At 34.7% G+C, this 15,922-nt stretch overlaps 1 protein-coding gene and 1 long non-coding RNA gene across 14 annotated transcripts; one reads left to right on the forward strand and one right to left on the reverse strand.

The window, feature by feature from the left end:
- Positions 1–455: 455 nt before the first annotated feature.
- LOC114755249 (uncharacterized) lies at positions 456–1,356 on the reverse strand. Its single transcript, XR_003741294.1, has 2 exons — positions 953–1,356; positions 456–821 (listed from the first exon to the last, which is right to left on the reverse strand). It is a non-coding gene; the product is annotated as an uncharacterized LOC114755249 (long non-coding RNA).
- A 745-nt stretch (positions 1,357–2,101) lies between these two features.
- Positions 2,102–15,458, forward strand: LOC114754500 (DNA-directed primase/polymerase protein). 13 transcript variants are annotated; one of them, XM_028943364.1, is made up of 16 exons: positions 2,104–2,367; positions 2,496–2,594; positions 3,281–3,465; positions 3,631–3,800; positions 3,912–4,058; positions 4,165–4,216; positions 4,342–4,516; positions 5,026–5,108; positions 5,357–5,566; positions 6,057–6,173; positions 6,533–6,689; positions 8,384–8,491; positions 8,717–8,782; positions 9,513–9,775; positions 12,252–12,356; positions 15,145–15,458. In XM_028943364.1, the coding sequence occupies exons 1-15, from the start codon at positions 2,343–2,345 to the stop codon at positions 12,330–12,332; spliced, it is 1,938 nt and encodes a 645-aa protein (XP_028799197.1). In that variant the 5' UTR covers positions 2,104–2,342; the 3' UTR covers positions 12,333–12,356; positions 15,145–15,458. The 13 variants fall into 13 exon arrangements, with proteins under 13 accessions (XP_028799889.1, XP_028799552.1, XP_028799197.1 ...); XM_028943483.1 differs by lacking the exon at positions 15,145–15,458 and adding an exon at positions 12,723–12,959; XM_028943417.1 differs by lacking the exon at positions 15,145–15,458 and adding an exon at positions 12,499–12,686.
- The last annotated feature ends 464 nt before the right edge of the window (positions 15,459–15,922 follow it).

Here is a 15,922-nt window from a genome sequence, read left to right on the forward strand (position 1 = left end):
AAATATATATTACTTCCTTTGTCCTTTTTTTATAACAAACTCTCTCATAGTAATATTCTAAATATAATAAACAAATTCTCTTTTTATGAAATTTTAAACTGATATTTTCACTTCTATCCTCATTATATATTTGTTATTTATTATCTCCTTGCAATAAACTTTCACTGATCATCTTTCACATACCCTCTTTACAACCAAGGGTATAATTAATAAATATATATTACATATTTATTGTTTTTAATTAAATTTAACTAATATTTTTAATAGTGTGATTTTGATAATTATTTCTTATAATAACTAATAAGGGAGAGGGGGAGTAAAAGCATGCATTGAAAGGGTTAGGATCAACATTGTTACTAGTGTAGTTTATTTTAGGGTGAAGTTTACCCATTATAATATCAAAAAAGAGCATCAGCCATCATAATAAATCGTTAGGAGCAAAAATGCATATGAGCTTATGGAAACGGGGCAAGAATGCCTATGCCATTAATTGCTTCAGCGGTTTGTTAGAGAACATTTAGACTTAAAAATGATGCTGATATGGGTGCATATGTGGAATAATAATATCCTAATTGAAAAATCTAAAAATTATGAAAATTCTTCCAAGCCACTGTCGTCCCTTCTCTTCGTCCTCATGACCGACCCTTTCCGGTTTTCACCATCATCCCACCAGTGCCACTATCACAATTGGCCCCTTCCATTGTCCTCCTCCTTCCACTGTAGCATAAAGCAAACCCAAAATACATACATTGAACGTCTACTAAATATTTGCATAGATTGAAAAAGAATTTTCAAACCAGCATCGTAACAGATTCGCATAGCTGAACGCCAACAAATTGACTACTCAAAATCAAACGAAAATATCCACACAAATGTAAAAGCCAAAGAAAACTATGACTGCATCATTGAAAGTTTGAATGAAAAGAGAGATTTAGGCATGAGGAATCCACACCTTGAAGGCAAGAATTTTCTCCTTTTCTCTGTCAAGTCTCAATCGACAAGGAACGCCCAATATTAGCCCTAAACCTTTTCAGAGAATGCCGCCGCCAAGCTAAATCAATCTCAAAGTGAAAGCATGATACGGGACTACCAAGAATCACATATTAAGATAGCATAGCAAGGTTTAGGCATCAACAAGGTTGAGGCGTCGAATTTCTGAGCACAATTGCATCGGCGAACACGATGCTTCAACTCTTCGAGTAATGAGGAGCTTTCGATTTTTGATTGCGGAGTGACGACGAGGTTTAGATTTCCGTCTGCTAGAGACAAAGAGAAACAAGATTGTGATGTTAGGGTAAAGTTTGAGCTGGCCTTGACAAGTTGTTGGGAAGAGGCGCATCTAGGAGGCTTTGTCCATTCTAGATCATTGTCTTCATCATCTTAATCAAAGAGCTAGAGGAGGCGACTGGAGGAAAGATTTTTTGAGGGACCATAAGGGGACAAAAAGGAAAGGAAGAAAAGAGAGATGGTGATGTTTTTTAATGGAAAAAAAATTAAAAATAATTTAAAGTGAGGTAATTATGGAGAAGGAAGAGAATAAGACAAATAGGATGAATATGATGTGAGTCGGCATGTTTCCACCGGTTAGAGTACAAATTACAAATTACGTGCTGGTAAAAAAAAAGAGAGTACAAATTACGTAGACACTAAATGAGACCTACGACAAAAAAAGTAACGGATATGTTTTTTAGCTCGCTTTTTAAAAGTTTATGTGTATTTTTGGTTTGAGTTAATATAATCTTTGATCTTTTAAATTTGTCTTTATTTTTGTTTTAATCCTTCAAATTTCAAACTATAGGTTTTGATCTGTCAAGAGGTAAAATGATCTAATATTTTATTAGATTATAGAAACCAATATTATAAATAAAAAGAAACTTAAGGGACTCAAACCTATAATTTGAATATTGAGAGACCAAAATTAAAATGAAAACAAGTTTTTTTTTGTTAAAAAAATGAAAACAAGTTTAAAAGATCAAAGTTTGTAATAATGTTTTTGTTTTCGATATTTTATGGGAATTGGGAAAGGGAAATCAGTTCCGGGGTTGAATTTTTTTTTTTTTGGACTAAATTATACTTAAAATATTTCTTAAATTCCCAATGTCTCTCCTCTTTCCCTTGACCTCCCTCCACACACTCCGGTGGCCATTCGCCTACCGCCGACGGAGAATCGAACCACTGCCGTTTGATCTGCTCCCTATTTGCTCCCACCGCTAACCTTATTGAATCTCGTCCAAATCTAATTAGCGCCCTTGCGGAAATATCGACGGTGTGGAAGGTTTTCCGTTCCAGGACTTATGAACGATGCAGTTGGGATCTGAAATTGGCGGAGGCGATTGCGAGGAATGATGACGAGAAAGTCTTTGGAAGGTTGGTGGAGGCGTTTGATTTTCTGATTTTTTTCCCTTTGTTTTTCAGCTTTCTTGAAAATTTAAATTTCCGCCTCTACGCCGTTGATGAGGAACAGAAAAATGATTTTCATTCTATTCCAAGGGAAGCAAACATTGCGTCGCAGAGAGAAAGAGGAATGTCTTCAACTGCTATGGACGATGTTGATCGCTTATTCGCGTGCTTCAAGTGCGGTTTATCTCCTCCTCGTAAGCTTTCGCTTCTCTGTTCTCTCTAAAACTTATAGCTTCTAGTCATTCAGCACAAATCGTTGATTATGTTGGATTGGGTCCTTAATATTTGAAATCAAATCTGCCTTCCTTTATCCCTTTAAATTGCTTTTTGAAAATTTGTTTTTATACGGCCAATTTGATTTCATCATTGTAAAGAGCGATCGTGCACTTATCAACTAACCTATCACCATTATGTTATGCTAGAAGGTGTAAAACGTGTTATTTTTTTGTGGATAATTGCGTAACATGTCTACTCCATTTTGCCCTTGTTTCTTGTCGCCCTCATTGTTCTCCCTTTCTGTGTAACTTATTCCTATTGTGTCTCTATGCCGTACAGTGCCAATCCAGATCAGCAACTTGCCTAACTAAATACTAACTCGTAACTACATGCGTAACTAAATACCTCACAGCCTAACTAACTTATAACTAATCCTCTAATAGCAGCACATAATTATCAAGTGATAGATGGTTAATGGTTCTTCAAATTAATGACTAGCACAGGCTGTGTGTGTATGTTGACAGATGGCTAATTGTCCATCAAATTAATGACAAAAACACGAAGATATTTATTTAGATATTAGTTTCTATTTGGTGTGTGATTTCACTCTTCCCTCTTTAATATGAATATACCATAAATGACGTAAAAACATATATTTTCACAGAATCTGCTGTGAGAGAAAGAAAGAGAACTAAAAGCAGATTGGATCAAGGAAGTTCAACACATAAGATCTCACCACATTCTGACCTTCTATCTCCCAAATCGGTTGTAAAAGAGCGGAAAAGTCCCACTACATCCACCATTTCTCCATCTGGCCAAGCAATAGGCGTGCAGTCTTCCATTGAGAAAGTAATTGCTACTTAATTACACCCCCTATGTTTTTGTGCTGTACTAGGGGCTGTTTTGTAATTGTTGCCAACACCTGATGCTGCAAAAAGGACTTATACTGATGCAGTGGAGCAATTAAATTGTACTTTTTACTTCAATCTAATTTACCTTGCATTTTCTTTTCAGATTAAATCAGTTATAGCTAAAGCAAATGGTTTTAGTCACGGGAAACATGTCTCTCCCGTTGTATTTTATGGATCTCCACATGGAGTACCTCCCAAAAGACCAGTTCGTTATTGGCGCTTGCTACATGAGATACGTCTTGATCTTTTTGAGAAAAATAAATCAGGTTCAAGGTGTGGGGTGTTAGTTTATTGTTTATACTTTGTTTCAATGATGATTCATTTTGTACAATGTTTTTCATCATGTGAACTAGTGAGCTTGACTCATGGTTTATGTATGTTCAGGGAGGAAGTATGGGTTACATTCCCAAGGCAGGATGAAGCAATGGAGTTTGCCAAAGGGCAAGACCATGTTCGTATCTTTAGTTATCAAGACCATTTTAGTGGACAAAGAAGGTTCCTTGCATCTACGTATACAGAGTTTTGGAGAAGGTCACTTTTGTAGTTTTCTTTTCCGTTTGATTAATTTTTTATTGCTTCTATTGGTATTGAAAGTTCTATGTATGCATTTTCACAATGTTGGTCAATGATCATTTAGGTACAAAAATATGGATTCCAAATTGCGTCATCATTATGAAGTGATTCAAGAGGTAACAGTCTTGTGTGTTTCATGGTCATTGATTTTAGTGAACGATTGATACAGTACTATTATGAGTCAACTAGGCAAATTTTCATCTTTGGATCTCATACATTTTGAATGATATTCTGCTCGCAGGGTTTACCATGTCACCTTTATTTTGATTTGGAGTTCAACAAGAGAGTCAATCCCGGGAAGGATGGGGATGAAATGGTGGATCTCTTGATCACAGTAATTCTAGAGGCCTTAAATGAAAAATATTTTATCTGCGGAGACCCAGAATGGATAGTAGAAATGGACTCTTCAACTGATGGTATGGATTTTTTCGAGTTCAATTGCTTTGTTATATCTATGTTGTAGCTTTTTTGCCTGCACCATTACATTCCCTTTGTTTTGCTTCATGTAGTGAAAGGAAGAACAATCAATAACCTTTGGCTCCTTTATCCTATAATGATGTAAGAAACATGTAGTATTCCATTTTTGGTTATGAAGGAGGGAGGCAAAAGGCTAGTAGTTGGGTGTGGGGAAATGGGTGGAATAGGAAACAAATTTCGGTTCATTGAGTCTTGTTGAAGTATCACTTGAGCCTAGGCTCTTGTGCTAAGAGGCATGTAATGTTCTTATTGGCATGTTGTATTTTTTTTCCCTAGAATGATTAAAGCCTTTTGTGTCACTCTAGTAAGTATTAACTGCTTTGGCAAGGTTCTTATCATCATTTTGGCTATCACTTCACATACCTGTAAAGCAGTGCTGTGGCAGCAAGTCCTATGTTTCAGAATTACTGTTTGAATGCTTATTATCTCATATTAATCTTACTTGTAGAGAAGTTCTCTCGACATCTAATTATGCACATACCAAAAACTGCTTTCAAGGATAACTCTCATGCAGGAGCATTTGTTTCTGAAGTAAGTCTGACTCTCTAAGCATATTCATAGATGGTATTTAATGAGGTTGATTTTCTATCACTTGTGATACCTTTGTATTTTAAAGTGATTTCATAAATAATTCAAGTTCTTTAATGACCAATGTGCTGTCCCCCCCCCCCCCTATAACTTTTGAGAAGGAGAATTTGAGTTATGACATTGCATTGATTTTGGTCTTTCTTATATAAAGTGTTAACTAGTGTCACCATGTGATGACTACAAACTATCAGATATGCTCACGAGTTCGAAATGCAAGGGGAAAAGATGAAAGATTTGAAAATCTGTTTGTCAAGAAGGATAGCTCTGATGAATGTTCAAGCCAGCTTTTTGTGGACACTGCTGTATATTCTCGGAATCGTTGCTTCCGTCTACCTCTATCATCAAAAGCAGGAAAAAGTTCTGTGCTTGTACCATCTGGTCGATATAAGTGTAAGAACCTGGTATGGTCCTCGATTTATCAATATTAACACTTCAAAATTTTATTTAGTATAAATAAATATTTAATGAGCATCTTTTCTTAGATAATTATGGTGAAGATTTTAATTTAATGAGCATCTTTTCTCGGATAATTATGGTGAAGATTTGAATTGGGAATAATAAGAATATTTGGAGTGGATAATAACATATATTGGTTGATCACATAATTATTCACCTAGAATTAGTCATTGTTATGTGCTTGTTTACGCTTTGCAACTTTTCAAAATTATGTCATTGTAATGTGGAATGAATTATAGCATGTATTAGTACCAGGTGATGTCCTAAACCGTCTTGATAGAACACGAATTGTATGATCAAATCCAATGCAGTGAAAGTTGCTAAAATATGCATTATTCTGAGCAAGATAGTGTGTTTGCAATGTATTATATCCCCCTGGGGGGTTTTGGTAAAATTATTTAGTTTTGAATTAGGTTATCTGTATTTCGATGTCAGGGTGAAGAGGAGATGTTCATGGCATCATTGATTTGCAATATGGATGCTGACTGCAAAAAGTATTTAGTTGGGAAAACTGAGTCCAATTGTGTGAAGACATTATATTATGATACAGAGGTAGTAGTAGGCTTTGAAATTCTTGGTTTTTGATTGCACTGCTTTTGTTCCATCTCTCTTTTCAGATATTTCATTACTCAAACAATTTGAGGTTCTTCATATCTTTTAATTGTTTGATTTATTGCTTCACAAGATATGGTGCTGGTAGGTGCACAAGTTAAGCCTTTCATATGGTTTTCTAAACAAGGGGTTGTTCTCTGGTACTGAATTTTGCTCTGTTGACTTCTGCATTTTTTGACATTTACATTTTGCATAATTGGACATGATAATGGCTTTCTTGTATATCAGTCCTTTTTTTTTTTTTTAAGACCATGAGAACCCTTGTTTTATAATGAACAATGGGAACTTTATTTTTACAGGTGAATTATAATCATGAACACTGTCATCAATATCGCCCAGAATTTACATCAAATAGTTGTGAAAGCGACATTCCAGAAGCATACTTTGTGGGAAGATCACCATTCCCATTTCTAGATAAATTTGTAGAGTCCATTGCCTCTGTTGGGAATATATCAGGTGATACTTCTAAAGTTTGTAGTATTGACTCTGGTCATGTGAGCATTAGTTAGTGGACAAATTACAAGTTTGATTTTGTTTCAACTATGTTTACTACTTTTAGTCTTGCTCTTTCAACAAATCTGGAAGAATTATTCAAATTCCTAAATAAAAGGCAGAAAATAATGCTAAATAAAAAGAGTGTAATTAATCATAATGGAGGAGGATCATCTTCGGTTTGGGCCTAATGAGAATGAGCCCACTTTCAACACTCCCCCTCAAGCTGGCAGATAGATTTTGATCATTCCCAGCTTGTTTGTAAGCTCTTCGAATTTGGCTTTGACCAATGGTTTGGTTATCATGTCTACAATTTGTTTTCCTGTAGAGATGTAACATTCGCTTTACTCGAAGGAGTGCTGCTGTGTTATCTTTGGTAGAGAAGGTGCTCTTGGCCGATTCCCATATTTCTCGAGCAGAGTTGGCCAGGAGACAATTCTCGCTAATCTCGGTATTCATGGAATGAATCAACCATGTCATCACCAAATTATTTTCGGCGCACCAGGCTGCATACTTCGAGTCCTCTGGTTCTAGTGGTTTCGAGGCCCATGTCAAGTAATGTTCCTTGTTTCGTCCTCTTATGAACATCAAAACATTCCTGGACCATTGTAGATAGCTTTTGCCATTTAATCGGTGAGTAATCATCGTCTATGAGGAGTCAGCAGCGAGAATTATTCCTGTCGAACACGACGCTCTAGATTGAGGGCTTCCTCTGGATTCGGCCATCGCGTGGGAGTCTCCTGCACTTCTTGACAGATTCTGGTAGAATCGCTGTAGGTGGTGAAGACTCGTGATGGTCCGACCACCGTGTCTCTAAAGGACTAAGCCATTGCTTTGATACCATGATGGAAGTCGAACACGAAAATTGAATGTTTATTCAACTAGGATGGTCGATACATATAGGAGAAGAAGGTGCGATAAAATCGCATATAATCTTATCTAAATCAATCCTAAAAACTAATCACAACAAACCTGGAAGAATTATTTAAATTCCTAAATAAAAAGCAAAATATAATGCTAAATAAAAAGAGTGTAATTAATTATAATGGAGTTGGATCATCTTCGGTTTGGGCCTAATGAGAATGAGCCCACTTTCAACATCCGAAAATCTGTGGAAGTTACATCCTATTTAGCTTTTGGCTTCATGTTTTGTTAAGCCTCATGCTGACATGGGCTGATACATACAAAGAGGGCTTCTACAAAGCCTGCAGGAGGAGGTGGGGAGAGGTTTGTGAGAGAAGAAAGACCAATGGGATTTCTTAAGTTTTTCCTACTCATGGTGGTGCTAGGGCGTAGGAAGGAGAATTAGACCAAAGCAGTTATTCTCTGTTTTCTTGAAGTGAGAGAATTAATGGAGCAGGGGGCGCTAGGAGCTATTCTGCTTCAACAGAATGCCTTAGGCAAGGTTTAGTGTTGTTCGGAGAGTCCTTATTCTCTTGAAAGTCAAGGGAGTTCCTTTAATTTAACCCTAGCTTTCATTTCATGTGTTTGTTGTCTAAGATAGGGGACAGTTATTGCGATGTCTACATTTCCCTGAACAACTATAACTCTTCCTTTTATTATCAATCTTATCCAAGTTTATATCATGCTATAGCTTAGTTGTCAAGTTGTATACTAGGAATATACTTGCTCAACTTGATGCCTTCCTGCAATTTTAGGGAAAATTCGAGCCTGGTATTGGTTCTCAGAATTTGGGCTGATGGTATATAGCATGTCAAGGAATCGATATTGTGAACGAATTGGGAGGGAGCATAAAAGCAATCATGGTAAGTTTTTATTCATCAACAATATGATTTGCATCTAATGGTTCTTTTTTTCTTCTTAGTTGTGAGTCAAATTTTTTCATCTCAAATGTCATATGATCACACTTTTATGTTCGAAAAGCTCAATATTTCTTTAGTCTCTATGCTCATGATGTATGGAAGTCTTGTCTTTCATTTGATTGTTTTGTCTAAGTTTGCAATTTACTGATGAGATATTTGGATGGTCAGTGATGTATGTTGTTGATCTAAGAAGTGCAATGTATTATCAGAAATGTCATGATCCGGACTGCAGAGGTTAGCATACCATCTTGTTTCACAGTAAATTAATGATTTGATCCTTTTAGGCCTAAAAACAATTTGATCCTTGAATCATTGGGCTTGTTTAACTTTATTCTTTGAAAATTAATAAATGCATCTTGTTGAAGATGATAGTACACAAATCAATGGATTTAATTCCTTCATGAGGAAGGAACCACAAAAAAAAAAAAAAAGATTAACAGAAAAAGATGGTAGGTGAAAAGAAGAGTTAATGAGAGAGAACTAAAATTGTTAAACAAGGGGATATCCTAAAAAAAGAAAAAAACAGTTGGCTATGGCTTTGCTTTCTAAAACAATTAAGAATTAGATATGTTAGTTTCTCTAAAATACCAATCTTTTTAACCATTCATATTGAAAAGAGAAACTACCCCTTTACTGTGTTCTATTGATGAGATGGTTTGAAGAAAAAATAATGAATGTGGGAGACAAATGAGATAGGGATTTTACATTTAGACCCAAAACAAACTCTTCAACCATTATATTTAGGAAAGGAAGGAGCAATTATGAAACAAAACAAAAGTCTGTAACAATAGATATGGAACGGGGGATGTGAGTCTTTTTGTTGTTTTTTGGAGGCTAACTTACGATGCACCGTGTTGTGGCGAATAAATCTTAATATGCTTAACAATTCAGTGACCAAGTTAGTTTCTCTAACATCCACTTAAGTTCACTTCTTCCTTTTAACAAGGTGATTTAATGGGACCAGGTTATCGATCTCCCTCGCGACCCCTACCAGTTGATGTAATCTATAAATCTTCAGTTGAATTTAATTCATTTGGGATGGTTGATAATGGGCAGTCAATAAATGATGAACGAAGGCATCCACTTCTTAACAATGATCAGGCACGGAAATCCCCTTCCTACAATGACAATATCACGGACAGTCCCAGTGGTTCTTGGTGGCTAGAAGCATTAAAAGCTGTTGAAAAAGTTGAGAATAAGCAAAAGAAGACCGAACTCAGCACTATGGTTAGTATGTTAATTGATTACTTGTTTCAATTTGTCTCTTTCTTTTAATTGCATTTTCTCTTTAGCTTCAAAAAATGTCAAATAATATTGCATGAAAAATAATATGAACACAGAGGCAAAAAATTACAGGGAAAACAAAAGTAAATTTAAATAAGGGAAAATTGGGGAAAAGTCCCCATTTGAAAAATATATTGGTAAATAGGACTTGACAATTTGTCAGCTTTTGACGTCCTTCGGTAAAAATAAATTTCAAAATAAAAAGACCAAAATGCCCTTAATTGCACATACTGGGAGTTTATTTGCACATAAAGAATATATGTTGCATATCATTGGAGTTTGATTGTACCCAACCTAAGTTGCACATAATGGAAGATGATTACATAGAGCAAAAATTTAGTTGCACATAGAAAAGATATATTGCATATAAGAAAAAATTAGTTGTACTTATAAGTTGTAGATAATGAAAGATAAAATGCATATGGCAAGTTTAGTTACACATAAGAAGACATATTACATGTAAGGCAAGTTAGATTACGCACAACATGGTTTGAACATAATAAAAAATAAATTACATATATGAGAAGTTTAGTTGCACACAATAAAAATATATTGCATGCAAGGGAAGTTAGATTGCATAGGATATGTTTTAAACATAATAAAAGATAAATTGCATATATAGGAAGTTTGACTGTCCAAACCTAAATTGCATATAATCGAAAATAAATTACATAGATTGAGAATTTAGTTGCACGTATGAAAGATATATTGCACATTATTGAAATTCAATTACACATAACCTAAGTTGCACATAATGGAAGATAAATTGCACAGACTAAGAATTAAATTGCACACAGGGATGATGTATTGCACAGAAGAAAAATTTAGTTGCGCTTAACTTAAATTGCACATAATAGAAGACAAATTATACATATGAGGAGTTTAGTTGTACACAAGGAATTATATTGCATGTAAGGAAGATGTATTGCACGTAAGAAAAAGTTAATTGCACTTAACCTAAAGTTGCACATAATAGAAGATAAACTGCATATATGGGGAGTTTAATTGCACATAATAAAGATATATTATAGGTAAGGCAAGCTAGATTGCACACAACATGCTTAGAACATAAGTGCAATATGTGCAAATTATATGAGGTGCAACTAAATTTTCCTTGCGTGCAATATAATTTCTTGTGTGCAACTAAACTCTCATATGTGTAATTTGTCTTCTATTATGTGCAATTTAGGTTAGGTGTAACTAAATTTTCTTTATGTGCAATATATCATTCCTATGTGTAATTTAATTCTTAGTCTATGTAATTTATCTTCCGTTATGTGCAATTTAGGTTATGTGCGATTGAACTTCAATAATGTGCAATATATCTTTCATACATGCAATTAAATTCTCAATCTGTGCAATTTATTTTGGATTATGTGCAATTTAGGTTTGGTGCAATCAAACTTCAATAACGTGCAATATATCTTTCCTATGTGCAACTAAACTTCCTATATATGCAATTTATCTTCTATTATGCTTAAAACATGTCCTATGCAACCTAACTTCCTTGCATGCAATATATTTTTATTGTGTGTAACTAAACTTCTCATATGTGTAATTTATTTTTTATTATGTTCAAAGCATGTTGGGTGCAATCTAACTTGCCTTACATGTAATATATCTTTATGTGTGTATGTGTTTTATCTTCCATTATTTGTAATTTATAAGTTAAGTGCAATTGACTTTTTTTTGCATGCAATATATCTTTCTTATGTGCAACTGAGTTTTTGCCTTGTTCGATTATTTTCCATTATGTGCAATTTAGGTTAGGTGTAATCAAACTCCAATAATGTGCAACATATATTCTTTATGTGCAAATAAACTCCCAGTATGTGCAATTAAGGGTATTTTGGTCTTTTCATTTTGAAATTTATTTTTATTGAAGGACCTTAAAAGTTGACAAATTGTCAGGTCCTATTTACTAATATATTTTTCAAATGGGGACTTTTCCCCAATTTTCCCTTTAAATAATGTAGGGAGGAGGGGACAAAATCTTGGGAGAAACCCTAACACAATATTGAATTAATGGAATTTTTCTCTCTACATTCCAAGAGGCTACATTGAATTAAAATAAGCGTTATTTGAATTTCCTTTTAACTCCACAAAAAGGTGAGATGGACTTTGCAACAACCTCATTAATATTGGAGCCCATTTAATATATAGAAGGAAATATGGTGGAAAAGTGGTTAGAAAAAGAAATTATCTTTTGTCCAATTACAAACAAATTCCTTTCTGGCCGTTAAATATGTTGTAGCTAAGATTACATAGCAAGTATTGTAGAGGAGATGAGAGTGATATTCATTTAATTACAAGATAGCTTGCAAGATATATGGCTAATATATATAGATATATATAAGTTCACATGAAGTTGCAATATTAATTGATGATTGATTTGATTCCATCAAATTGGTTTCCAAAGCAGATCATTGATGACGAAGATGAAGAATGGTGGCTGGCAGTGGAAAAGACAGCCAGGCAGGTTGAAATGGCATTCAAATGACTCATTCTAGCACTAGTAATGGAGGTAAGTTGTGTTGCCTTTCATGGTTTGTGTTATGTTCAATGTATTATGCGTGGGTCGTGGCATGTGGTGGATATATATATAGTGCCTCTAACCTTTACACACTGTCATGAATATTTTTACTTATGGTTGTCTACAACAACAAGCAATCTATGGTTCTTGAGACCATCCCGAAGCTTATGTAAAGGCATTCTTTTTGAAGGAATGAAAAAATAGTTTCGTCATCGTGTAATTTGAATGTAAATATCATCTAATTTTGTAAGATTTTGCTCTCTTGTAATGAAGATTACAATATGCTTGATATAAATAAGGAATAAGTAGTTCTTTTGGCTATGGATTATTACACTTTAGAAGTTGCCAATTTTTCAGGTGACTTGATTGGATCTTTTCTCAAATATGATGAATCTAGCGTTTTCAAAAATTGAGTTTAGATTAAAGTTGAATTATCAAACTTTACTATGATTAATTGACTCTATGTTCTTTAGCTAAGATCAAATGTCAAGGTATATATTTCCTTTTTCCTTGAGAATCCTAGGAGATTTTGTGTTTGTTGTGGATGTGTTAGGCATGTGCAAAAATATTCTAAAATGAGTAATTTTTTTGGGCTAGTCATTTGTAAATCAATTGGGTCTAAATTGGCCCAAATTACTCTCTGTCAGTTTAGTTATCGTGCCAGGAAGAGAACAGGAGTGCTAGTGCAATACAAGGCTAATTAGAAAATCTTTTCAATTTCATTTGTACAAAGAGAAATAAAGGGAAAACAAGAGCACAAAGTTGGGCAATAAAGGTACCTGAGAAACTTAAAGGAAAATTTTATCGGACTGCTATAAGACCGGCTATGTTGTATGGTAGTAAATGTTGGGCAATAAAGGAAAAATAAGAGCACAAAGTTGGGGTAGCAGAAATGAGGATGTTGAGATGGATGTGTGGTCATACAAGAAAAAATAGGATTCGAAATGAAAATATTAGAGCAAGAGTCGGTGTGGTACCTATTCAGAGAAAATGGTTGAAAATCACTTAAGATGGTTTGGACATGTGCAGAGAAGGTCATTGGAGGCCCCGGTGAGGAGGGTGGATCAGACAAGATGGAGTCCCATAAAAAGAAACAGAGGAAGACCAAGAAGAATGCTTAATGAGGTCATTGAACGAGACCTCCTAGTCAACAACATATTTAAGGACTGGGTTGTTGACAGAGCACGATGGCGTCATGTGATTCATGTAGCCGACCCCACCTAGTGGGATAAGGCTTGTTGTTGTTGTTGTTCATTTGTACAAAGAGCATTATGTTTTAACTTTTTATCTATGGTATAAGGGTTGGGTTCAAAAAAAAAAAAACAGATTAGTCTTTCACAATATGGCGAACTAAGCTTTAATTTTTCACTAAAAGAACGCCTTGAGTAGGATTACTTTTAATAGGAGGATATTTATACTTCGGGGAAAAAAAAAAAAAAACAAACTTATAGGGCCTTGGAGACTTAAGGGAATGCCACCAAGAAGAGAACTACAGCTTCAGATGTCAGATGACATGGTCAATCGAAGCTAAAAAAACTTAAAAATAGGTGATGATTTTGACTTCTGCCTAAGAGCTGCATTGAAATACAAAGTTGATATCCATCATAGTTTTTCATTCATTCAACTCAAGGTGTTCGGGTTTTTTCTCTGACACTCATTTCGTTAATCCTGTGTAATTTACGAGATAGCACTCTGGAGCTACTTCTCAAGGAAACTCTTAATCACTAGCACAATAGTTAGAACAAGGAGCAAAACAATGGGCCGGTGGTGTTATATACAGACACACATATATACACACGCACGCACAAGCGCGCGCACACAAATGGTTTATACTCCCAAGTCCAACTCCTCAAATTCAAGCTTGATAAGATGGAAACAAGAAGATTTCTCCCATTTTGAGGTTGCAGCAATATAACATATAAAACAAAATCAAGTTTCAGTTGAGCCATTTATATATGGGGTGCGGCTCATCTCTATTTTTGTTGTTCTATGAACAGTAGCCTATGCATATGGGCCGTGCTTCTTTTAAGTTACGAGACTGTGTCGATCCATATGATGACCTGCTTTGGTTTTTAATTTTCCCACTCCTGTTGCAACTTGCTTCCTTTTTTCGATGGAGTGACAAACCTCTATTTTATCATGACCTTGCGCACATTATATGGGGATTTTATTGCGTTTATTGAAGTAAAACATGTAGCCATTGTGATTAAGTGTGCTTAAAGTGATTACATGGAATTTGAGTTAAAAAGAGGTAAAAGACGGCATGATTTTATCTTTTCTATTAAGCACTTGATTTTTGTGATATTAGATATTACATTTTAGTGGTTTATGCTGTAGGCATTTTGGATAAATTAATTAACAAACGTTGAAGAAAAAAAAGATAGGGAGTTCGAGTTGAAGGAAATATGATCAAGGACAAGCAGCTAGATTAAATGGTGTGTTTGGATTATTAAAACCTGAGAGCTAGCGCTATTGTTCATGGGTTTAGGATAGCAAGTTCAAATCAAAAATTTCCTCTCCTTTTCTTGGTTCTAGCTGGCATTAAGAGGGAAGTAGATCACTTTCTAGAAGAGCTCATCACCCATTGTCATCTCATTGTTCTTTTTGCCAAATTTCTCTTCTCTCTCGACCTCTCTCCTGTCCTCTGCAGCAAACCGAAATTCTGCTCAACTTTTGACCAATTTTGCATCTCCTCCCTTCTCGTCCATGGCCGATCCGTTCAAGGAGATTTGTGAAGCCTCCATGGAGCTGATTTGTGGCTAACTTCGAGGTTCTGCAGGCATTAGATGGCAGCTTGAGCTCGGAGCTAATTAAGGGAGTTCACATTCCATTTCTCTTCTACTTTCTCATATATCTTTTCTCTAGGTCTTTGAGTTGAGCTTTATGGCTTTTAGGTGTTAATTGATTTAACCTTTGAGAACCGGAATGATAGCTAAACTTGTATATCTAGAATGATGTCCAGAAAATCAAAGCCCCTTAAAGACCCATTAGTTTGTTATTAGTTTAATATTAATTTGTTATTTCAATATTTTTTTCTGTAAGATATTTTTAGGAATATAAAATCAAACAATATATCTGGTTTTATCTAGATTAGATTTATTTTATCTAGATTCATCATTTTTTTAAATTTTATAGTTATTTTTTATTCTTATATGTATGGACCCTAGCATTAAATAAATTTATTTAGGGAGAAAAAGGAGAAGAAGAATAAGAGCTTCAAGTCCTAGAAAAATCCAAGCTTCAAGACAAGATCATGATTTTCAACGTAGTTTATGATGTTTTATGTCTTACAAAGCTTGGTTATGATTTTTGTTGAGATTTGTAAACAAAAAACCCTAAGTGTTTATGCTATCCAATATTGATTAAGCCATGAAAAAGATTGATTGATTATGGAATCATGTTTTAAAGCTAGAAAAGACTATAAATCACGTGGATCTACAGTGAAATTGGAAAGAATCCAACTTTCCCCTAACCTCTGTGCAAATTTGGCCAGACCTAGGCTTCTTGATAGGATTGGATTTTGATAATTTTGATATTTTTAATATATTTAAAATGAA

This window comes from Neltuma alba, unplaced genomic scaffold, assembly GCF_004799145.2.
Source record: "Neltuma alba isolate B1F8T4 unplaced genomic scaffold, ASM479914v2 tig00000174_pilon, whole genome shotgun sequence".
NCBI classification, from domain to species: domain Eukaryota; kingdom Viridiplantae; phylum Streptophyta; class Magnoliopsida; order Fabales; family Fabaceae; genus Neltuma; species Neltuma alba.